Below are 25,386 nucleotides of genomic sequence, written 5' to 3' on the forward strand. Positions count from 1 at the left end.
TCTGTGAGACAGAGGTGCAAAGCTTATTAAAACAACATACCTTTGTTTTTCTGTTGTTAGGAGCTAAGTAAATAGTGTTGGTAATGGTAGTATTTACTGAAAGGGAAATATTTTCCCCTAAAGCACAACTTTATAACTCTTAAATGTCCGTAAATGTACAAAGCACCTTTGATTTATGTAAATATCACCCTGCTGAATCAACAACTTTTGTATTATTCCTTCCTTGGCTTATTTGTAAGCTGTATTGGCCTTCTCAGACTGGTATATGCAGCACTAACCATGCACGACAGTTCAAATGCTGTGGTAACCACCAAATTCTATATCCTGTACTAATGGTTATATCCAGCATGGGTATAGAAGGAGGCAAGATCTGAGAAAAGTGGGTTTGGAAACTCCTTTGAAATTTTTTTTCTTAGTCCAGGAAGATACGTTTTTGGTTAGTCCTGACTTACTTACAGGATTTCTGGTACAATTTAAACCAGTGAAATAACTGATATTTGATGTTGATCCTCTATAGAATGTGTTTTACAAGGGAAGGTAGGTAGCATTGATTCAGTTCTTCTATTGGGGAAAGCTGGAACAAAGAGAAAAGAAGTCAGACTTTCTGGCTATTAGAACATATAGATATGTGGTGTTCTTGTAACTTTTATTAATCAAAAATAATTATAGTAGAATTACAGTTCAGTTGTATAAATCCATTTGTTAGAATGTCTGACACAGAGATGGGGTGTTTTGTATTAAGCGGTTCTGTTTAGAGCAATAATAAAATAAAACTTGTCAAGGACATACCATATAGGGAACTTCTGTACACTGAACTTATTTGCTCTGTTTTTTTCTGAGATAAACAGAATATTAACAAAAATGTGTTCTGAGAACTGATGTAAAAGTAATAATTTAAACTTAAAAGACAGAAAAAGAGTTCACTTAACGACTTAACATGCTGAATTACTTCTCCTTCATATTTTGTTTCCAGTATGCAAATTTCAAAACTATAGAATTTTAAATAGCCCTTCTCATAGATTGACTTTATTTTGCCTTGAAATAAACTTGCAAGAGCTTGATAAAAAGCTTTGTAGATGTTTTTATAGCTTTAAACAACTAATATATTGTATTAGTTTTTATCATTATTATGATAATTAATGTAATTACAATTATAATTATAATTTTAATTATAATTAATGGGGTTATAATTATAATTAACGGAGTAGTTAGTTAATATTCCATTGGGAATTCTTTCAAAAAAACCCCATTCAGCTTGAAATGAATCCTATCCAGAGCAATGCTTATTAGAAAAATCACTGAAGAATAGATTGTAACTTCTAAATAGGTGAAAATATATTCAGCTGTCACAGTCCTTAACTGCTTTGGCGCCATGTATTTGATAGATACTATATAAACAAAGAAACTGAGAATGAGAGAGTTCTTTGTAGCATATTGTGAATTCAATATTAAAATCTGTAATAAGTGCCTTTCATTATAGATGGCTTCACTGGCAGTGACAAACTGGCCTAAACCATTGCCATTGATTCCGTGTCTTTCCTGGTCAACAGCTTCTGCAGTCTTTACTACGGTAATTAACATATATTTTTGTTAATGTTATTGCATGATAATCAGAAATGTAAGTTAAAAAGTTTCGGTTGGCCGCAGGGGAGGTGAGTTTCCGTGCCCTGTGTTATAATGTGTGCTTATGCTTTGATTGCAATAATTTTAAGTGCTGTCTGGGAACTTGGGCAGAATTCCACTGGGAAAATAAGTCACAAGGGGAACAGATCAATTTTTTCTGTGTATCATTATTTTAGAGTAATCTCTGGGTTTTACTTGTGTGCTTGAAGTTTTTGTTTATAATCTCAGGGTGTGTTGAGCAAGGCAGTGAACTGGAGAGAGCTCGAGAAACAGTATTTTACACAAACTGTTTATGAAGAAGAAATAATTCAAATGCTTGAATACTGTGGAGTAAGTATAGTTTATTTTCCTTATTTGCTAATATTTACATGTGCAAATCTAACAAATAATGTAACTTCTTTCTACTTGCACTAAAAGTGGACAATTGTTAGCTAAAACATACCTGCATGTTGTTTCTTTATGCTTTCGATAAACTTAGTCTTTGAAGGAAAACCTGAAAAATAAAGCTAATATTTTGGTTGTTTAGTGAGTGTTAAGTGTAGCCCTTGCTACAGTTTTTCCTGCGACCACACTTAATGTAATCTGTGACATAAAATGTGTTCAGTTGAAGTTCTAATAATAACTTTTTTTCCCTAAGATTCTTTGCTTTGTGACAGTTCTTTTTCAAATATCTTACAACAGGAGAAGAGGAGCTGGGGTGGAGATAGTTACTTGGGCACTTGCCATTTTTAAGTCAAATACACTCCAGAACACTGATGGAGAAGACAAAATGAAAAGAAGAAACATTTCAAGATGTTTATAACTCTTGTGTCTCCCTAGTATTTAGAGACAGTTGATTTTTCAGGCCTAAACCTAACAATAGACCTGATCACATATATTTATTTTCTTATTATTATGTCATGTAGGCCTATATTATGGTAATTACAATTTCAGAGTTTAATACAAAATGAAAAGCAAATGTGTTTGTATCATAAGCTACCATATAGATAAGTAATTCCTGCATTTTTTTAAGATGATAGAAACATAGAATGAAATTATCAAGAGGTTATGGTGGTCAGGATTTAACTGAGTGACTTGCAAACTGGAAATAACAACTACTATAATGAGTGCTTTTTGTATCTTCTTAATTTTTTTAATAATGAGTTCATCTTAAAAATAAGATTAACCAACTAGTTTAAGGGAGTAACCATTAATAAATGACCTTTTGTCTTTGTTTAGACAGATTCTTTCAAGATGGGACAAGATTTTGTTAAAAACTTCCCTGACAGTGTGCACAGTCTGGAGGATATGGATGTTACCTCCAGGATGTTCAACCTTGAGTCCATGAGCACTACTGTATCTAAAGAAGCTGTTCACAGCTTTACCACAAATAAAAGTACTCTAAGTGCCTCTTCAGAAAGACTCTTAATACAAGATGCTCCTAAAATGCAGTGCATAAATCAAACATTTTCAACCAGTAGCAGTAGCAATAAAAACTTAACCGGCCCACAAGGACACAGGATAAATACAAGAAGAAAGAGTGACACTTTACAGAGAGAATCCATAAGGTTCATGAAAGGAGTAATGGATGAATGTACCCACGTAGCTAACTTCTCAGGTATGTATCTATTTGTTTCAATGTGCATTTTGGAAAATTGAGTAAAATACAGTGGGAGAGAGGTATTTTCATAATTCTCCATGTGTAAACCTGCTGGCCCCTTAACTGAAATATGGAAATATTGTGAGCATTGTTCAGTAATGTCTGTTTACCACTCCATTTCGTAATTGTTTTTCTATTCCTTCTTGATGGCCAACTAATGACACAGTGAATTAAAAATTTGCTTTTCAGTATCTTTGCTCATTTCTCCTCTGCCTTGCTGTGCTCTTCTCAGATATGAGTTAGTGCAAATTTGTATTATCTGAAAGAACAAAACACCTGTGCAATGTGAGTGATACCTAGAACTAATCTGCTAATAAGGTCTTTCAAGTCAGTTTCGTAAGGCAGAAATCTCATATTGACTTCAGGTAGAAAGTAGCCTAGCTGAGAACCAAGCTTGAATGACACTGGTAGACAAGTGTGACCAGTAAAAACACGCAGAGGTCCTTCTGTGATACTGCAGCCTGAAGAATATAGTTTCCCAGGACAGGCAAAGCATATAGAGAGAGCTGTAGCCCAGCCTTCCTTGGCGTTTTGGACAAATCCTTTACACTGCCTGCTTGCAGCAATGCAAACAAGTGCTTGCTTTCTAGAGCTGTCTGAAAGGGTTCTCCTGGAGTGGAGGCTTGGAATTGCTTTTGTGGCAGTCAATTCAGACAAAATGGTTCAGCTGTGCATGTACCTGCTTTGACTTTTGGTATTTAGTAATCCACTGGTAAATATTAAAATAAAATAAAATCCGAAGATATCTACACTAGAGTAGATTTCTTGACTTGGATCACTGCTTGCCAGAGATGTTTTATGACAAGTACTGGTGCAGTGCTTCCCTTAAAGCTTTCAAAGTTATTTCAGTAGACAGAAAAAGCCCTATAAGCTTTATTCTAAGTACTCACATTCTTGTTTATCTAGACTTATCCAGGTATCACTTGGCTAAAGCACTGACCTTTCTTGAAACTTAAGAGGATCTGTGATCCTAATGCACTTGTCAAAGTGATGTACTCCTTCCTGTCAGTAGTCTCTTAGGTGTCACTCATGCTCTAGGAGACATTGCATCCCCTGCCAGGTATCCTTGAAATGTGGCTAGAGGAGCTTCAGAAAATGTGCCTAACATTCAGATTTCATGGAAAGTGGAACGAAAGACTAGAATTTGTCTTAGCATTGCGTGTTCTCTATACATGATGAAAGAAGGAAGGGTCTAAGTGATTTGTGACACCCCATTGCCAAACATCTTGTTCGGTCACTCTTTAACATACCACGTATAGTTTTTTCTTGAAGAGAGGAATGTTCTATGTTTAACATCATTTTGCTGTCATTTTCCTGAACATCATTTTGATGTTGTTCCTGTTAATAATCTGATTGGTGCAATTCTGGTTATGAATGGTAAATATATACCACAGTATGTTGGGATTTTTATGTTGCAGCTAAACCTTGTAGGAAACAGAAAAGAAAGTGAACATATGCTGCACTTTGTCTGACCTTGTATTAAAAGTCTTTTTTTCCTCTCCTCAAGGAAAAAAGTTTACATAAAGCTCTTCTGAATTTCATAGTTCTTTTTGCTGAAAAAAAGAGATCTCAAAGAACTGATGTGAATGCTGTAGAGTTTTGTTGATAAAAGACAATTCTCCTATCATTCCTCAAAGACTTGTGAAGTTTTCTGCTTTAGGGGAGGGAAGGGATAGGATGTTTGTTTTTCTGCTGATAGCCTCACTACTGTAACATCAAACAACAGATAAATTCTATTAAAGCTTAGAATAATTTAATTTTTTTTAGAAATAGCATTTTTGCAACAGAAATCTTAGTTCTCGTGTTTCTGTTTCTTATCTTAGATGAATTCAATTTTTTGATTTGTTTTTTAGTTCCAGTTGACCCAAGTTTAATCATAGTTGTACAAGCCAAGGAGGATGCATATATACCTCGTACTGGGGTGCGCAGTCTTCAAGAAATCTGGCCGGGGTGTGAAATTAGGTATCTGGATGGAGGTCATGTCAGTGCCTACCTCTTCAAACAAGGACTCTTTAGGTAAGGTGAACAGAAAAGTTTAAAAATAGTCTAGATTTTATTAAAATATAAACTTGGCTGCAAATGAGTAGTAGTACTTGCGTGAATTCTTGCCTTATAATATTAGGTATTGACTTTCTAAAGACAGTTATATAAATCAGTTATACAAATGCAGTTCTGTTTCTAAAAAGTTAAATACTTGTGCTGTTAATTTTAAAATATAAGGAATTAGACTGTACGTCCCATTCAGGCAGTCTAAGCAACAACAGAAAAGAATAGCACTATGTCAAGTCAAGGTGTACTGACCACTAGTTTATTGCTATTTAAAACTTCAGCCTTATTTTATGATAGTTATCAAAAATTGTAAGTAATGCCTTTCTTTGACCCATTTTCTGATGTGTTTGAGTAGAAAACTAATTCATTAACATTTGCACTCACATTATAGTTGGTAAATAGTCCCACTCATTCCTGAAACATAAATATATTACTGAATTGAAGTGAGAGATCCCAGAAATAAAGGAAGGAGAAAACACTACCTGATATCACATTTTTATTGAATGCTGTTTTGAACTTGTGTGATAGCTTTGTATATACATTTGTAAATATATAAAAATACACCCCTTATATCTTCCCTTTTCCAAATTATACAAATGATCTCCTTTTTACCTTGTTTCAGACAAGCAATTTACGATGCGTTTGACCGGTTTCTTCAGAAATACGCTGTTTGAAAAATCTTCATAATGCGTTCAAACTGATCTCATTTGTAATTCAGTGTACTGGAACTCGTATTTGGAAAACAAGCTGCTTGCAACATTGAGTAGCCACTGACTTTGGCTGTTGTAGGTAACAATAACTGGAAATGGTGAAGTACCAGCATTACTTTCATTTCAACCCAGTGCCATTCTGACACAGCTGCTTCAGCATTACCTGTGAAAAATCAATGGCAGCATTTGTCAGCATTCATGTACTTTGTGTCTAATCAGGTTGTGTATTCCTTGAATTCTGAATCAATTCTGAATTGTGTGTCAGTGGAAAATAGACCAATCTAAGTATTGAAAGAATGTAAAATGTGCTGTACGGCTAAGCTGCTCTCTTGTGTTTAGTGTGTTTCTGGTTTGTTCCATATGCCTTGGTTTCCTCTTGCTTCCTTGTGCCCTTGCTACTCCCATTGTATTTTACTACAGCTTTGCCAGTGCTCAGCCTCGTGTGTTTGTCACTGGTTTTCTCTTCAATTATGAATTGAAAATGAGCTGTAATAGGAGGGGCAGCATCTAATCTTGCAAAAAGAGACTGTGACAATTCAATGAAAAGTGAGAGAGAGATGTTTTCATTCAATACATCCTTGAAGTTTTTCTGCCACTGAAATAACCATGCCATTCCAGAAGGATCATGTAGCAATTCATCAGTCAGGTTCACAAAACGGGAATAAGTGAAAATCAACTGTCTGGTTATTAATTCTTTACATTAATTCAGTTGGATAACAAAAAATTCTAGTTTTTTTTTTTTTTAAAGAATGGTAGAAGAGATAGAGACTTCATCATTTACAGTGGCTGCTTTTAGGCAGTTAAATCAATAGCAGATTATATGGTGCTATGAAGACCTGCTGGGAATATTTCAACAGAAGTCCTTTTTAAAGTACACTCAGTGCTGATATGCAAAATACACTTTCATTGTATAATTTTAAAAATACATGAGACTAAATGTTTTTAAAACAGTTAGGTTTGCTCCTTATTTTTCATCACTCGGGTTTTTTTAAATCAATGGAAAATAAAGAAATTCGGATCTTGAACACACTTAAGAAAAAAGCCTCTTTTGGGATCAAAAATGCCAACAAAGTACACTATCATATAAGGTTGTCATGTAGTGACCGTATGTGGTATCTCTCCATGTCTTTTTTTGTGGTAATCTCCTGCAACATTCTCTTAAAGCCAATTCGCAGAGAGGCTGAAAACTGGAACACTTCAGTATTAATTTTAGTAGTCATGACCAGGGTTACACTGAAACAAATTGAAAAACCCAGCCATTTCTCAGGATGTTCAACTTCTGCACCTTTCCAATCAAGCACTTTTGATCTCCATGGTTAGTGTGAAGATTTTTAGTAGGCAGAGTATGAAGCAAACAAAGCTCGGTTTATATATTTTCTTGAATTTTACTCTGACAGGACTAATAACTGTGAAGAAGTCATGGTTCACTTGAAAATCAGGTATGTTTAGGTAAAACTGAAGAGCAACAATTCACAATAACCCAAATTATTTAAGATACAAATTTACTGAAAATGCAAAAGAAGTTCTGCTCTTTTGGAAGTGAAATTGCTTCTCTCAAGGGGTTTTTCATAATTTCTTTGGACAGCGTTGGCTTTGTATATATTAGGAGCAAGTGTGAAGTGACTAACATGTTTAAATACAAAATATTGTAAACACCAAATATTGGAGGGTTTGAATTCAAATATAAGTAAGTTTACAAATTTAAAATTGGCAGCTTGAATACTGTACTAAGAGATTTACAGGGTTTACAGTTTACAGGCTCATTCATCAACTAAGAGTGCTTTACAAGACTACTCTGCTGTTCAGCAACTTTTGTAGCTCTCACATTTTAAATGTAATTGTGTGCTTTTTGTCCTGTTTCTGTTGCAGCTATGAGAAAGGGAGATATGTGGTGGCAAGGGAAAGGGCTTGAATAAATGCAAGAGAGAAAAGACAGATTTTGTAAAGGCCAGGAGTAAGCACAAAAAAAAATCAACTACGCTACAAAGTATAACATGCCAAAGTAAATATTTTCAAAGCGCACAATACTGGGAATTACACAACTGATGGGAACTTGACATCCTGAGGTTAGTGTTCCAATGGTATTAGTAACAAGGTTTAACTTATCCAAAGGTCATTCTATTCACAGATGAAGATTTAGGCCAGTGCCACTCCTGGTTGTGAGTGTGTCTTTTGGGACAACTAGTGAAAGACTGGTTTCTGACAAGAATGAGAAATCACACTTTGCTCTGTAGCTAAAGTCGTGTTGCCAAATATGTAAGCATTATTTAAGAAATTTCTCAGGTTAGAGTAGCAAAAAGGAAAAAGGAGCTCTGTGATCTGTTTCTGCCAGTTATCAGACACAGGGAGCTATTAGGTGGTCTGTGAAGGGGGGAATCTTGCTGTGTACGTGTTTTTAACCTTTGGGAAATTGACTTTTTAAACCAGATTTTAAGGTTAAAGCCTAAGAAAGTATAAATAATCCATTTTGATGTTAAAAGAGAATGTGATTTTAATCCAGCAATTGCATGAGGGAAATACTGGAATAAGATTCCTGCACTAAATCCATGTAGCAGGTAAGCCATTCTGTATGTCTTAAACTTATTGTAAAGCTGGCCTTGGTGATTTTTTGGTTTTAAAGTTTTTCAATAAAAGTCCTAAAAAAACAGTTACATGTGAAGGGGTTTTTTCCTTTCTTGTTAACAGGTGTTCAAAGTGCATCTTGCTGTCATCCTGTAATCCTTTTTATTCCTACTAGAGCTGTAGCACAAGGAGAGCAGTTAATCTACAGGACGTGATAAAAGCTTCTCATAACAAACACTGGTACTACTTTGATGTTTTTCTACATGCAGTACCTAGTAAAGAAAATAAGCTTGTATCAGCTAATTAAGATACCATCGTAATTCCAATTTTATACTTGCCAATGCCTTCATTGTGCTCGAATTTCCCAGACTAATTTAAAATCCTTTCTACTTTTAAAAGGGTCCAAAATATGTACAACTTTTGGCTGCTGTGTTCCAAGCAAGGGTACCATACTAAACTTGGAGTGGGTAGTTTGCTTTGTCTGCATTGGAAAGGACAGGCTTAGGGCAGAGCGAGAGGTTGAATCTGGTGTGTTATCCATGAGTAACCCAGGTACGCTTGTTTGGTGTTTTGTTCCCATGCTTCTCTTCTGGCACCTGGTCATGTTGTGGAACAGAACACATCTACTAATTGTCAAATGGAGCTTCTTGTACTTTCTTTCCCCGAATCAAAAAAAAAACAAACAAAAAACCAACCAACTTAAAAGGGACTGCTCAGGAATTTTTTTTAGCAATCACTTGTGTTTTATTACTCTAGAAAGTCTGCAGAAAGGTAACATAGGACAGAATGGAGTTCTGTTGCTTTTCCTTATGGGAATGTCATATGCATGTATAGATATACTCTCTAAAGAGTAGAAAAGTGAAAATCCTTGGACACTGAATATTATTTTGTCTTGGTAGTTGCTAACACTTTGAGGCAGCTATTTTTAAAATTTATTTATTTATCTTAATTGTTTCTGTCCTTTTTTTTTAATGTTGATCTTAATTACGCTTGGTTGGGCAGGGAATTTTCTTTATCTTAAACTGTCAGGTTCTCTGTCAGCTTGGCTGTAATGATAAGTTATACAGTATGGAAAGGAGGTTCTGTATGGTCTGTACGCATGTAATTCCTTGTGAATAACTGTTACATGAGTAAAATGCTGCTATTGTATGGAATGCTGTAATTTGCAGTGTTTCCTGGTACACTTGGATACTTCCACACAAGATAAAACATAAGCGTTAAAATGTGAAGTGTGTCATTAAGGATTGTTATTCTCTTGTGGTGTAAATTAGCCCCTTTTCCAAATATGAGTATTTTAAGTACTGTGCTGGTAAAGGAAAAAGAGTTTTGCCAAAGAAGTTTGACTTACACTGCTAGAAAGTAACAAGAGTGATGATACACAGTGGACAAAGTGTTAAGGATGAGTCTTAGCAACTGTAAAAGCTTTTTATATCCTCTTCAGGCCTAGTCCATCCCGTAAAGGTTACAGTAAGACATGTCCTACCCCAGAGTTAGCAAAACAAGGATGGACAAAGGCTCAAGTGCCATGTTACTGGTCACCTTTAGTGCTTTTTTGCCCCCATATAATTACCCCTTAATCAGTTTTCTTTTTTCCTGCTCTGTTCAAGTTCCTGCACTGCAGTGTTTCTAAAGTCCCATCTGGCCTACTCATCTGCTTCCTTATTTTCTAACAGTATGGGAAAAAAAGGAAACAGGAGGTTACTCCCCTTCTTACCAGTGACTTAGGTAGAGCCTCTGTACTTTCATATCACTCTAACCTCTGCTTAACTTCTGAGTTTGGGAAACCAAATAAAAGATACAGAAACTGTTTTCAACAGGTAGTGTGACTGATACTCCTGCTGTCAGGACTGTATGCAATTGGCATGTCCCCGATTAGTAAACTTATGGCATAGGAAAAAAAGTAAGTTCTTAGTGTCAAAGAAAAATGCTTCTAAGGGTTTGAAGATTTGCTGTAATTTTAATCATTCTACCTGTAATTTTAGTCATTTTACCTTTTTTCTTCTTTACTGACATAAATTTAAAAAGAAAGAATACATGTGTCACTTTCTATACAATAAGTGCTTAGAAGCACTAGTGATTTTTTCTCTATTTATGAGAAGAGAAATTCCTCTAATGTTTGGAGTTTAAATCTGCAATGACAGAAATGTGATACTTTCCTCTACATGGTTTGCTCCTTGGAGCATAACAATTGTAGTAGATGTTTTAATTGCAAGCCCTTACCACAAAAGGTCATTAATTTTCAAATATCTTGAACAAAGCAGCAAGCACCTGGGGTTTTTTTTGTTTTTGAGGTAGGCCTGGCCTTCTGTCAGGTGATCTGATCTGCTACTGTACCCACAGTTACAGAATAATCCTAAAACTGTCTCAGTGCCTGAAGCGTCAGCTATGATGGGCATTTGTTGAGTTTTTGGTGGGCGTGTTGTTTATTTTTCTGATGAAGGGGTAAAACTGCACATAATCTCATTAGAGCAATGAATAATATTACTTCAAACAGAACATATTTTGCTGCTACAAAAACCAGGAAACTCGGCTACTTGTGACACTACTTCAAAATGTTTGCCTCACTTTATAAAAGCCTGTTTGAGAATTTGCTTAGTTCACTGAAGAAGTGTTGGCTCCTTTTTGGATTTTTTGAAAGCCCTTTTGTAAGAAAGGGATTAAACCAAGAGACTGAATGAAAGAAATGGGAGAGGAACGGGTGTCTTAAGGTGTAATCAAGGAGAACTGTGGGAGCCCTGGGAGCTGGCAAAGAGGGAAAGGGGTGATTAGGTGTCATGCTGCAGTGGCTTTCCTCATCCTCTGATCACAATGCTTCTGGAATAATGCAGCGGCAGAAGTGTGGGAATAACCTCCAAACGAATCCAGCAAGCTTGGTACAAGTACACATGCTACTATGAGATAATTTCTGGGAGACTTTTGGCAGAAAGTAGAAAGGTAGAAGAGAGATGGTGTGATGGTGAAGGAACCTTTCTGTTGGAATGTTTAAATGTGAGATTCCCTTGCTGTTGGGACTCCAGTATGTTCTCACGTGCCAGTGAACATGTTCTGTAGGCTGTGCCACTCGAAGTGCTGAACCAGAGAAGTCCCCTTCGCATCAACGAAATGTGTTCATCCTCCTGGTGCATATTGAGACCCTTGTAGCGTTGTACAGGTACGGGCCAGGCCTAGCGAACCGAAACGTCCGAAAGGCCCTGGAAAACCGCCCGGCCCATGAGGTCACAGCGCACAGGAGAGCCCCGGGTCCCTCCCCCGGGCGGGCGGGGCCGGCGCGGCCGGAGTGCCGCCTGTCCCTCGGCAGGGCCCCGGCAGGTCGCGGTGCCTCTTACTCTCACCGACGCTCGCCCCCTGCGGCCGCAGAGAAGGTGGAGCTACCGGCGCTCGGCCGGGCCGGGGGCGCTGACTGCGGCTCCGGGGCGGGGCGGCCCGGGGAGGAGGCGGGTCCCCCTTACCCCGCCTTGGGCTCCCCGCCTCGGCCGCCCCGGCTGCGGCCCCTGCGGCGGGCGGGTATGTCCGCGGCGCAGGTGTCGGAGCAGCGGGGCTGGAGAGCGGCGGAGGAGCCGCGGCGGCCCGAGCCGGGCTCGCCCCGCGGGGAGGAGGCGGCGGAGGAGGGCGGCCGGAGCAGGGAAGCCCTGGCGCCCAAGGAGAACGCGTGGACGCGGCGCAGAGCTCGGCGGGACAGCCCGTCCCCGCCCGCGGGGGCGGACGGGCGGCTCGGACCGCCGGAACCAGGTGCGGCGCCGGGGGTCGTGCGGTGCCTTTATTGAATCGGAATGGTTTTGGTTTTGCTTTTGTTTGCTTTTTGGTTTTTTTTTTTAGGAACGAAAGGCGCGTGTTTGTGGGCAGCGGAGCCGGGCCCGGACGCTGCGCGGCGGGAGCCGGGCCGGGCGCGCTGTGTTTGACATACATGGGCAGAGGAGGGAGGCGGACGGGGCGGGTGGACGCGGGGACACGGCCAGGGAGAGGGAGCGCCGTGCTGGCTGCGGGTCCTGGGGGTTGCGAATGGTCTGGCGGTGACCTCCGGCCGGCCCCTGGTGCTGGCAGATAGAGCTGGTCACTTACTCGTCTCGTTTTGCCTCTGTTTAGAAATATTGCTTTGCCGCAGCGCATTTTTGCTAATTATATAGCAAGGCCCTCGGAACGATCCGTTACTTGGTTTTGGTTTCCAGAAGATTTGGATTGTGGAGGCTTTAACTGTTGGCAAAAGCAAGCAGTTTGCTTGCTCTCGGGATTCAGCGTGTTTATGTGGAAAGAGCAAGAGTAGCCACGGTATAATTTTCTGCCTTTAATCACTACATGTAAGATAAACCTGCTTTATAGGCACCACACTGACTGAACAGGCGTATGGTTTTGTAGAGCTGGTCGTCAAAGACCCGACTGGAAATTGTCAGGCTTTATGCTTAGAGTTCCTAGAAGTTAGCAGCTTCTTGGAGTATTGTTCTTGGCTGCAAGTAAACTGCTCACCTCAAAATAAGTATTTCGACCTGCGATTCCTGAGAATTTCAATCTCTGTACTTGTTCCTGAAGACACGTGACAAACCTTTTTGTGATCTCACACTTTCATCCTTGAGTTAAACACATACTTCTTCACAAACAGAAATATATAATTTATAGTTGGAAGTATACAGGTCAGACAGAGATCACATTCCAGATCACAAAATCTCTACTTACCTTTTGGCAACATATATACTCATCTTTATCATATTGACTGTTTTGTTTGTGTGTACTGACACACTCATAAGTATGTATTTATGCGGAGCTTCCACAATCCAGCTTGCTGGGCAGCAGCTTGTGGTCTGGTCCATTCATGAAAGAAGACTTGTCGCTCATGTTATAATAATGAGACATCGGAAGCATTGGGAAAGCTGCTTTTGTTGCATTAGCACCTTATGTTTCACCTCTGTAAAGTTTACTTTTTCATTAAAGATAAAGTGCACAAGTAGTTGTTGAAGGAAGGAGAAGGCAGGAGGCAGTGAGTTCATACACTCACATTGTGTAGTTAATTTGTTGATTTTGGAGAACTTCAAGTTATTTTTCTTCTGCAAAAAGTTGTGCTTACCATTTATGAAATTAATATTAAGCTGAGTGGTTGCACTATAACATACTTTTCAGTGGCCAGGTGTGTAATTGAGCAAATAAGGGAGTCAGTGTTGCTGGTACTGACATCCGTGAAAAATGTATACCAGGGGGTGTGTTTTGATTTGACCACCACCGAAAGAACCACGAGGTAAAAGACAAAGCAACTGATCTTTCCTGGCTGTTTGAAGGAAGGAATTGCCATGTGCCTCCACCTGCAATAAGGGATGTATTTTGAAGTAACTAATTGCATGTTGGCAAAGCAAAATCTGTCACACCAGGCCCTTATGAATGTTGTAGTATGGAAATTAGTCATGTGAAATAATAAGTAGATGAGCAGAAATACTACTGGGATGGAATGTAAAACTGTCCGTAAAGAGGATAATAAAATGTAAAAGAATCTCACATCAAAGCAGTGACTGAATCCTGTTTGACTTGTTGATCCTGGCTTAATTTGTTGAAAGTTTCCTGAGAAATGCACATATGGTATGTTCAGTGATCGTTACACACTTGAGAAAATTGACCCCAGTCTGTCATCTTTGGACTTTCAATTTAGGATGGGATTAGTTTGTAATAGAGGCAAACCTGTTTCTTGTTACTGAAGTAAACTGTACCGCTGCCTGACTCTAGAAGGAAAATGTAATATAAAAGACTTAAAATTTTGGCAGAAGAATTTGGTATTGTTATTATAACCTGTCATATTTTTGTCTCAGATACATTAGTAGGTTTTAATAGTTATAGTAAACCAAACATCAAATGCAAACATATCTAAATTGTTCATGGGATGTTTGTTACCACAGTGTTTTTGACTAGGCCTCTTGTTAAACTTCTCTTTTAAGCAGAATAATTTCAGAATTATACAGCTACTATTACATCCTAATTTGCCTTTAACTCCTGGAGAAAGTATAAAACTGTTAGTGAAATTAATAGGTTTCTGTCTAATTCAGGAAGAATTGTTTCATTGAAAGGGTTCTTAAGCATTGGAACAGGCTGCTCAGGGAGGTGGTGGAGTGTCAATCCCTGGAAGTGTTCAGGAAATGACTGGTTGTGGCACTTAGTGCCATGGTTTAGCTGACAAGGTGGTATTCAGTCAAAGGTTGGACTTGATGACTTGGAGGTCTTTTCCAACCTTAATAATTCTATGGTTCTAGTCCTGGTGACTGTGGACAGAGGGAGTTAGATTTAGCATAGGCTGTCAAATGATGAAAGATCCTTCTGTGCTGTGCCTTCCTTCCCTTGTCTCTCGTCATAGTGCCCAGCCAATATATTGCAGTAAGTTTTAAGTTCTTCAGGCTGAAACTGCGAATTACCTATCTGCCACATAAATAATTTGCCCAGGATGAAGTTCTTGAAATAATTTTATTTCAAAAGTTCTCTCACCTCTTTGTTTGATGAAACCTCAAGCATTGCCCTTTTTGTAAGGTTGCAGAAGGGGATCTGAGTGACAACTCTAGTCTGTGATTTGTGTAGCTGATGTGGATCTCTAATGACTTACTAGATAATTATTCAAAAATTGTTTGTGAAATTTATGAAAATATTCAGTGCAGCAAAATACTTGTGCTGCTGAAGTGGTTAAAGTGAGTTTGCTTCCTAGTGTGCTTGAATGATGTAGTTAATTAAAATAAGCACACGCTTCATTCCTTTATTTTGTGCTCAGTTTGTCTTTCTTCATTGCGTTTATTTCTGGGCATCAAAGAATACGTTTTATCTGTTTGATATTTTGGTAACAGAATCAGTTCACTACAGTGCTATTGTATAAATTAATTTGCTTTAGTCTGATAGCAAAACAGGTTGTAAAAGTACAGTTTAGTAAAGATATGTGAGTTGCTAGGAATGGCAGGCTTTGGATTAATAAATTTGTAAATTATCTGATTATCAGATTTTTTGAGTGTATCTAAGACAGGTATTCTCATTAGTTCTTATGAATACACTGAATGCTTTAACAGCAGCTTCTAAAAATTATTCCAAGAATTATCAGAAGGTACAACATAAAGTTACCCCAACCCTGAAGGGATTGAAAACATGATCTTTACAAAGCTGCTGTCTGTATTTTAGTTGTATATAACAGCATGTGTGATTTTTGTATGGTAGGTTTTGGGGTTTTTTTGTTTTTAAACTGGAGACCTTATGAGACAGAAACCCACCTCTCTGTCCTCTAACATGTGCTCCTTTTAGACTGTGAAACTTTGGTAGAAATTGAGTCAGAAGTTGCAGCTTTCTGTGAAGAAGCCAAGAAAAAAACACGTTGAGAAATGAAATATGAGGAAAATAAATAGTATAGTGGTGAATCAATCGTGTATTGTGGATTTTTTTTCCCTATTCCTTGTTGTATTGAAAAACTGACTGGCTTTGAGCAGTGGAAGGATGCAGGTGTCATAACTCATTGCCTTGATTAGATGTTCAAATGGTGTGGAGAAGGTCAATCTTAAGGTAGAGCATTTAAATCTAAATGCTCTAGATTTAAATTATTAAATTCTCCAAGGGATTATTTTGCCACATTGGCAATACTTTCACATTTATGTGTTAAAACGGTAGATTTAAGCATAGCTTACCTTGTTTAAAAATGGAATACACTGTCAAGTTTCAAACTGAGCATTGAAAAGAAAATGTTATACAAGTTAAACAAGCATGTTCCACTTAAGTTTTGAAGAGCTGTTTTGCTGGGTGATTTCAGCTGCTCCCTGAAGCACTTCTGGTATTTATGTGATGTTGTTCCTTCACAAAAGAAAGCCCATGTGCAGTCCAAGTAAAAATAAAACTTGGATATTGTCTAGAAAGTCTTACAGCATAAACTGTGCTTGTATCTAAATTAGAATGTGTTCCACCTATTATGAGTAGACTTTGCTTTCAGAATAAATTTGCAATATCATACCTCGCTATTCATCAGGAAAAATTACTTGCTGACAAGTTATTTGCAGAGCTTCAAACCATCCATTCTGAAGTCCTACTACTGTAAGTGTAGTTTGCCTTGTGATCAGTAGTACTTTGGGGATACATCTTAAGCATAAACTTTACTCCTCTTATCTCTGCACAGCCATCCAGTCTGCTTTTCCTTCTCAATTGTCATTGTCCTAGAGGATTTTGGTGGTTCCAAAATTTATTTTTCATTTTTCAGACCCGTCATTCCATGTGTCTTTCTATACTGCACTTGGCATGTTTGTACAGCCGCATCTTTCTACAGAAAATACTTTGTGTTAGGATGGTCTACTAAGAGACTTGGAAGAACCATAATAAAAATGGCTTTGAAAGCTGATTTCTGTTTTCATGTGGATGGCATCTTTACTGGATGGAGTTCAGTGATTGAAAGGAGATCTTTGGCAGTTAAACTGCCTCATCCTTGACTTTATTTAATTTCTCCCACACCCTCAAAGCTGAAACCCAGGAAGTAAAGTCATTGAAGATAACTGAATTCTTTTATCAACACAGCATGCCACTAGCGAACAGATTCCTTGTAGCATATGACAGAATGAACCATTTTAATACAGTTAGGTTGGAATAGTTAGTGAAATAGTTTATTTGGAAGGACTTATTGAATTCTGCTGGAGCCATGTACTAAAGGTGCCATTTCCGAGTACTCAGCGCTGTTATGTGATGTTGAAACCAAACCTGGAGTGATGTTAAGCACAGAGCTTTTATCTGAACATGGCCTAGAGTAAGTTTTGCCTGAACAGTGGCATTAGGTTGTTCATGACAACAGAACAGATGTGACCTGGGTAAAACCTTTAAGTGATCAGTTGTTAAGTTCTTTTGCTCTTCCACCTTCCTTTTTTGTTTTTCCTGTCCCTTTATCTTCCCTTTCATGCTTCACACTAAAATCCAACTCCCACGTGATAAGTCCTAGAAAGCCAGCCAGGAAAGATCTGTTCAGTTTATTTTTGAGCATGGCTCTTTTGAGAGGACAAGGAACTCTGTGGATTTGTTGTCAGGTAGGGAAGTATAGAGTGTGATGAGATATCAAGCCTTTGAATTCAGAAAGGGCATCATCAACCCGGCGGTGTGTTGCCTAATATTAATTTTCTTTTTGTTTAGTTTGCAAATACATCTTCCAAGTCTTAGATTACTCCATTCAGATAGAAGAGATTCCTTAAAACGAGTTGAGTCTCATTCTACTCTATTCAGATAGCCTCTTCTGTTGCCTGGCGTAATATCTAATATTTAATGACTAAGATAGTGCAGCAACATTGAGTCTTAAATTTTTGAATGCCTTGCTACACCCTAGTGACACACAGAGTAGAAGTTCTGACAGAGCAGCCCTGCAGCAGCAATTTTAAGTAAAAGTGCTGTGAGATGGAAAAAGGGCTTCGGTAAGGTAATTGGGCAGAGATGTGTGTTTACAGCCGTGCTATGGCCAGTCGGTTTACCTGTACAGGTAAGTGGCAGTTCTGTTGGAGAAAATTACAAATTTGTTTGCTGCTCCACCTCCACAGCAGTTTTTCTTGTTTTGTTAAGGGCAATTAGTTTACTCTTGAATGACAAGTGAAAATTAGGATTACACTATCAGTGTATGTTTCTAAAAGCTCTCAGTCTAAAGTTAATTGATGCTGAATGACACAAAAGAGGCAGTTTGGGGGGGTGTGTTTTGTCTTTGTTTTAAAAAGTAGATCTGTAGAAGAGGCAAATCCTGCTGGTAAATGATGTAGCCAAGGTGAACAGGATTCACTGAGTTCACATCCTGTGAGATGTGCAAGTCGCATATAGTATATACATGAAATATAATTTATATAACTATAAATTGTATTAAAATTTACTGCAGAATATGGATTATGCATTAGTTTGTGCTTCTAACATTCGCAGTATATTCCAGGAAGCAGGCAGAGAGGCTTTTCAGAGTCACTGAGACATGAGGGTGGGGTTCCCAGTGTGAAGCTGCGATAAGGAAGATTAGTCACTGGATGTGAAAGAGATAAAGGTTGAGGAGGTGATGTTATCCCTGTATAAAATAATCCACTCGTGGTATTAGTCATGTTCAATGTTTCAAGCTTGTCTTGCAATAAAATACTGAAGAAATTTCAAGGAATGGTTGTGACCACTTCTGTATGGAAAAACATGCATTAGGATAAGCAGGCCTTAAGAGAAGTTAGGAGATGGTTTCCTCTTAACTGTCAGTTCTAATCTTCAAGAAAAATTGCCAGGTACTAATGGGTTTTCTTCCCCTGAATTCTCAATGCAAAAAGTAGAATGCAATTGAGAAGGGTAGGGAAAAATTGGACAGAATAAGAAAATCAGAGTCATATACAAAAGGGTAATTGCACATGTGTTAAGACATAGGAAGTTTAAATAGACTTTTTTTCCCAATGTAAGTTCCAGATTGTTAGACCAAATACATTTATCATAAACATATCCGTTGTGAAATTTGGGCATTCAAATTTATCAGTCTTAATGTAGTTTTATAGTAATTTTCTCTTTTAATTTTTTTTAATTGCCTTAGTTTGATTTTGAGCTATATGGCTAAACTTTATTTGGCATTTGAGTAATTACTTACAAAAGGAAATTACTAGGAATTTGGGAATATGTAATTGCTTCTGTGGGTTTTTTCATGCATGCTTGCATACGTATAGATTTCATAAATTCTATCTTATAAATATACCTTCTACTAAGAGCACTTCTTAAATGTGTTTCAGGGGCTTATTGTCTTTGCTACTTAAGTTAAAATATGAGCATTTTGAGATAGTCTTGACCTTATTAGCTGAACAGATGCTTAAATACAGTGTTAGGCGGTATCTTGTACACCTGCTTTTCAAGAGTATTTGCACTTTTTATAAATGTGACTTTTTCAGTGTAATTAGTGACTTTATGGAAATGTTCATTGACTTTGATATGAAGGCCTCAAAAAAACCTTTGGTGTAGTATGATAGATAGTTAAATAGAGTTGTTAACATATACCTTCCTTACTTGTTTAAAGTGCAGTCTAATTCTTCACCTGAAAATATTTTTCTTCCTTTTCAGAACTAAAAAATTCCACTATAGTTATAAAAGCAGCAAAACCCCGGACAAGGAAATGCAGCAAGGTTTGTATTTCTGGCTGTAAATATTCAATATGGTAAATAGCTGATAGTAGTGTAATAAAAAGATAGCAAGGTATTTTGAAGTTACAACTGGAAGTGTTATGTTCTACTTTGGTAATAGGTAATTTTGAAGACAGAGACAAATAAAAAAAGGAAGGGAAATTTAAAATTAGGAGGGATGCTAAATTGATGTGTATGAGGAATAAAGAAAAGCACTTTTGTTTAAAAAATTAATAGGATTACATGAAAATGTGAAGGGGCTGCAAAGAAACAGCATCATTTGAGCACAAGTGGTGCTAGATTGGTTTTGGAAATCCTTTTTGCATATTAAGTGATTTGCATCCTTTATGTGCATAAAATTACCATTATGACAACAAGGAAACACTGAATCTTTTTATTGAAAAATTAAGTTTCTAAAATTTTGTACAGCCACCCCTTTTTAGGTTGGTCCTCAAAGGTCTTCCAAAAACTAAAAGCCTTAAGCAGCAGATACCTTTAAATCAAATAGGAAGCTATGTGTAAGACCACATTTAATCTGACAATTGTTTATGTGTGCTCAAAAGTCATAAGACCTCTTTCAAAATTTGTACATTTGTCTTCTGTTGTATTTCTTGTTTTTTAAAACTGCTACTTCTAACCTTTCTACTCCAAGGGGTAGTCTGGCCATCTGAGTCACAACTGATGTTTTTCATGTGTTAAAAAGGACTAAATCGAGGAAGTAATATAAACTGTTTCTTGTCTTTGCAGGCTGATGATTTTGGTGATATCATGAACTGGCCAACACCAAGCGAAATAGCAAACAATGAAGTGAGTATCCTTTGTTATCTTCAGTATTATTTTTTTTTAAAACCATGTCGACTTACCTGTTTAATACTGTTCTCCCCAGAGTGTGCTTTTGGTGTTGTAGGGTTTCAGCAGAAGTTTTGCCAATAATTCAGGATACTGTTGTGTGCTTGACTATCAGCACTGATACTGGAACTTCTAAACCCTTCACAAGCTCATACCATACACTCATTAGTGGTGTACCATGGATGTACAATGTGCCATATTATTTACTCCACTGTTTTAAAACTTTTATTTACCTTTTCTGCTGTTTTCATCTGTTTATGCATAGATGAGAAGGCCTTTGGAGTTGTGAACATACTGCCCTCTCTTATGGCTCAGAATGCTTTGTGCCTATTGTCTTAAGACAGCTTAGTTATCCTATTCCTCTGGTATATTTCCCTCCATTTTGGATTTTAAGTTAACATCTATTCCATCAAATTATCTTCCTTTCCCTTTATCTCAAGTGATAAATGCATAATATATTTTAGATCTCTCTGATGCTGTTTGAAACAAGAAGAGAGCAGAGATTATTGTGAGTGAGGACATTTCACTCTGCTGTAGTTCTGCATCAGCGTCCCTGTGATGCTTTTACTGTTTTCTTAGTGAGGGAAACCAGAATATTTGGGTTCATGGGCTTGGGTTCAACGTGCATTTTGTAATTGGAAGTGTCCAAATTCATATAGTGTCTGTAAAACAAAATAACCCTTCATTTGTATTTAAACTTAATTGTGTCTAAGGGAAGGCTTTGTGTTCAAATTAAATACAGTGTAGTACAGCGTAGTGCTGCAGCATCTACTGTATGTACTCCAGCAGGTTCAAAGCTGTCTCCACAACATAGGAAAATTCTTTCTCTTTGGCAGAAGCCTCTGCAACACTTCATTTTGCAGGTAGATATTATAGAATGGTTTGGATTGGAAGGAACCTTTAAAAGTCTTCTAGTCCAACCCTTCTGCCATGGACAGGGACATCTTCCACTAGAGCAAGAGGCACGGAGCCCCATCCAACTTGACCTTGAAGGTTTCCTGAGATGGGTCATCTACCACCTCTCTGGGCAACCTGTGCCACTGTTTTACCATCCTCATCATGTAAAATTTCTTAGTCTATCTTGTCTGAATCTACTCTCTCTTAGTTTAAAACTATTACTAAACCATTATTCTTGCCCTGTTGCTACAGGCCCTGCTAAAAAGTGTGTCTCCATCTTATAATCCTCCTTTAAATATGGAAAGGCCACAGTAAGGTCTCTTTGAAGCCTTCTCTTCTCCAGGCTGAACCACCCCAGCTCTCAGCTTGTCTTCATTGGTGAGGTGCTTCAGCTCTCTTATCATCTTTGTGGCCTCCTCTGGACTTGCTTCAGCAGGTCCCCATGTCCTTATGTTGGGGATCCCAGAGCTGGATGCAGCACTGCAGGTGGGGTCTCACCAGGCTGGAGCAAAAGAGCAGCATCCCTGGCCTTGACCTGCTGCCAAATGCATTTGGTTTCTGGGCTGCAAACACATGTTGCTGGCTCATGTCCAGCCTCTCATCCACCACCACCCCCAAGTCCTTCTCGGCAGATCTGCTCACATTCCCGTCGTGCCCCAGCCTGGATTGATAACCAGGGATAAATTAAACTTCCCACTCTTTGCTAAAATGCTGGTCATTTTGCCTTCTTTGAAACCTCTTATTCTGTGGGATCTCTGGGAAGTGATGATCTGCAGTATGCTGGCACTACTTAAAGGCACACAGTTCCCAGTAAATGCCATATTCTAATGTGGGAAAAAATAAATCTGTAACCATACACCTCCACATCCTCTGATCTTTGGTTCATGTTCTGTTTTAGTAGAACAGAATTGTAGGAGTTAAGACCTAATGGCTTATAGTTTACATGAACATTGGGCTGCTGAGATTGTACGGCATCATGGGGATTTCTGATTTAGCATTCAGTATTCTGTGAGCACAGCTTTTTAAAGATAATCAGTCTGGAATAGTGGGGACTGATCAGAATATTTCTTTCTTTCCTATGAAATAAATTTTCATGTCTAAAGGATTGAAACATGATTGTTCACTCTGTAATTTTACATCTTCTGTTAAAAACTTTCTTAGTCTAAAAAATAATTTTACAGTCTTGCCAAATTAGCAGAAGATAAAACTATTTAAAGTGAGACTTTGCAAAACAGTTTTTAAAACTCGCCCTGCTGAAGAGGTTGAGAACAGGTAATAATAAAGGAATTTTAATAGCTAAAGGAAATGTGTGCCTCTTGCTATCAGCTGTACTGTCAGAAATAATTACCTGTGTCTCTTGCAGTGTAAGACTGTAAGTCACAATAAGAAGTCAACAAATAGAAGAGAAAAGGAGGAGAAATCTGATCAAAAAAGCAATAATGGAATCAAGGACAATCCAGAGGCAAAGCCAGATGGTCTGGCAGATAACACTAGTGAAGATGAAGCTCAAACTAACAACCAAAGGAAAAAAGGTCAGTGTGGGCACTCTGTATAATGCAGTAAGTCACTGTTAATACAGTTACATTGATTCCAGTTGAATGACTTGATGAAACTTTTCATGTTTTGCATTTTCTAGGTGATAACAGAATATTTTCTGCTTTCCACTAGAAAGCTTAAACAAGGCTTCCTTTCTCAGGTTTTGGAGTGTTTTGTTTAGTCAAGTAGGAGTTTTGGGGGAAAAGCAGCTTGTGTCCTGTTGGTGGTCCTTGAAGCTCTGACAATTTCTTGAAGATTTTAGCGTGGCTGTACAGTCTGTTACTGTCTCTCATATGTTTATTTTCCTAAATAGGTAGCACTATGTTAATTTAACTTTATATATATGTGTGTGTGTGTGTGTGTGTGTGTGTTACTGTATATACTAACGCTTTGGTTTTCATATTCTACTATTAGCTTATATGTTGAAGTTATCATTTGAAAACTAAATCAGGTTATTTATTTCGTTTTGATCTTATCTGTTACATTAAAAATGGGAAACAAACCTGTATCTCATTTAGTCAGGAGACTAGAGTAGGCTGGATGAACAGTGGAGAGAGTTTCAAGATCTTGCTGCCATCAGCTGCTTTATTATCTTGCTTCCTGGATGGTGTTTTTTCAGATTCTAAAGACCTTTGCTGTTTAGATTTGTTAATCTTCCTGTATATATTGAAAAACAAATCCTCTACTGCTTTTGATTTTTTCAGTCTAAGTGGAAATCTAAAGCAAAGCATTCCACAGGCACAGCCTATTTTTCTTTTTCCCCCTGTGTGGAAAGCGCATTTTATATATTTACTTATTTCTTGGCTACAAAAATATGAAGCCCAATATTATAGTTAAATAAATTTAACTATAATCAATATTATAGTTAAAGAAAAAATGGGTAGTGGACATTTTAGGCCAGCCTACAACAAAATAAAGCTTTGCAAATGATTTTTGATGCATGTGAATGAACTTAGTCTGAATATTTTGAGGTAAAAATACAGTACCACAGCTAAATTCTCAGGAAAATTTTTATTTTTGATTGAAATCTTTATTGCACTGGTTAACTTTAGATGTTATTTTGTTACCTCTAAATTTCATATGCAAGTTGTGAAATTATATAGTAACATATTTACTGTATACACTTACATGTACTATAAATTCTTGGTAATGGAGCTTACATCTGAAAGTTTGTTAAATAAAAAGGTTCGCCTTTATTTTGTGTATTTAAAAGTTAGGTAAGGTTACATTTCAGTTTGAGAAATTCTTATACACTGAATTTATTATTTAATCATTCATAATATCTTAAAATTTCAGTGTTAAGCTTCTTCTGGTTTTTAAACTTTGAAATTAACTGTTACTAATTTTACATGAAGAATTCTATAGAATCTTTTCAGGAGCTGAAACCTCAAGTATTAGTATAATTAAGAGTAATATATTAACTTTTCAAGGTAACAAGCAGAAATGGGTGCCACTTCATTTGGACGATGTAAGGTCAGGCAGCCAAGAAAGACCAGGCTCTCGAATGAGCTCCAGATTTCTGCTGGAAACAAACAAGTCAATACCTCATAACAACAGACGGAATGAAGCAAGAAGTAAGTACTTCTCAATCTCTGGGTCTTGCTATTGGTGGCAAATAAAGTAAAATACCACGTGAGCTGGCAGTTTATGTTGAAACTTAGCTTTGCCTATACTAAGTAAAACCTAGTGTTTATATTTCCCAATAACGAGCAACATATATTTTCCTCTTCAAGGCTCCCTACAGAATCTTGTCCCACAGTTTTACAATGCAGAATGTTTGGAAATAGCCTTAGAAGGCATCTGCTCTGTCCTGCTCTGCTGCTATTCCCACAACTTGTTGGTACCAGAGCAACTGCTTGTGGAGCTACACTTTGAACTCTGCTTTGGCAATTCTAGTGATGTCGTTTTTACCTTTAAGCTGGACCTCAGTTCCATAACCTGTTTCTCAGCATGGCCATGTGAAAAGTTGCACTAACACCACAGCTAGTACTGTTTCAGGTCGTCAGGTATTGTGAATATAGCTTGTCAGGTGGCAGAAATCTTAGGCTGAATGTAAGTCTTTGGTTTAAATTTTAAAATGGCAATATATGTTAACAGTTTAAATGTTTGCTCATTATAATAAGTACTGCATGCTACTGAGATGGAATTTATGAAGTCATTTTAGGAATGTGGATATAAGGGTTTGATCCGGATGTCTGAGGGACGGACAGGGGAAGGATTTTTACCAGTTATCACTTTCTTGAGCAGTTTTTTCTCAGGATGGTCAAATGACTAAAAACATGTAGTGTGAACTCTGCCTCAAGGCTCTAGTGATTCGAGACCAGTTTCAGTGTGAGAGAATGTAGAACATCTCTTGCTCTTTTCAGAAACATTGTGTTGAAATAAAAAAAACAGCATTTCAGGCTAAACACAACACTTGCTCATGAAGGTGTAATATGTGTCT

General features: G+C 37.7%; 2 protein-coding genes across 9 annotated transcripts in view; both read left to right on the top strand.

The window, feature by feature from the left end:
* The window catches only part of ABHD18 (abhydrolase domain containing 18), a 20,161-nt gene extending 11,841 nt beyond the window's left edge, over nt 1-8,320 (top strand). For all 5 annotated transcript variants that reach the window (XM_017829938.1, XM_017829936.1, XM_017829937.1 and 2 more), the window contains 5 exons: nt 1,481-1,570; nt 1,852-1,953; nt 2,842-3,220; nt 5,116-5,278; nt 5,934-8,320. In XM_017829938.1, coding sequence (XP_017685427.1) covers nt 1,481-1,570; nt 1,852-1,953; nt 2,842-3,220; nt 5,116-5,278; nt 5,934-5,985 — 786 coding nt within the window. In that variant the 3' untranslated portion in view covers nt 5,986-8,320. The remainder of the gene's footprint in view (nt 1-1,480; nt 1,571-1,851; nt 1,954-2,841; nt 3,221-5,115; nt 5,279-5,933) is intronic.
* A 3,945-nt stretch (nt 8,321-12,265) lies between these two features.
* Nucleotides 12,266-25,386, top strand: part of LARP1B (La ribonucleoprotein domain family member 1B) — a 34,658-nt gene continuing 21,537 nt past the window's right edge. For all 4 annotated transcript variants that reach the window (XR_001877192.1, XM_017829910.1, XM_017829909.1 and 1 more), the window contains exons 1-5: nt 12,266-12,312; nt 19,603-19,664; nt 20,409-20,468; nt 22,771-22,939; nt 24,374-24,517. Coding sequence is in view for 3 of the 4 variants with exons in the window: in XM_017829910.1 (XP_017685399.1) it covers nt 20,430-20,468; nt 22,771-22,939; nt 24,374-24,517 (352 nt within the window). In the remaining variant the exon portion in view is untranslated. The remainder of the gene's footprint in view (nt 12,313-19,602; nt 19,665-20,408; nt 20,469-22,770; nt 22,940-24,373; nt 24,518-25,386) is intronic.

Source organism: Lepidothrix coronata, unplaced genomic scaffold (genome assembly GCF_001604755.1).
Source record: "Lepidothrix coronata isolate B3197 unplaced genomic scaffold, Lepidothrix_coronata-1.0 Scaffold171, whole genome shotgun sequence".
NCBI classification, from domain to species: domain Eukaryota; kingdom Metazoa; phylum Chordata; class Aves; order Passeriformes; family Pipridae; genus Lepidothrix; species Lepidothrix coronata.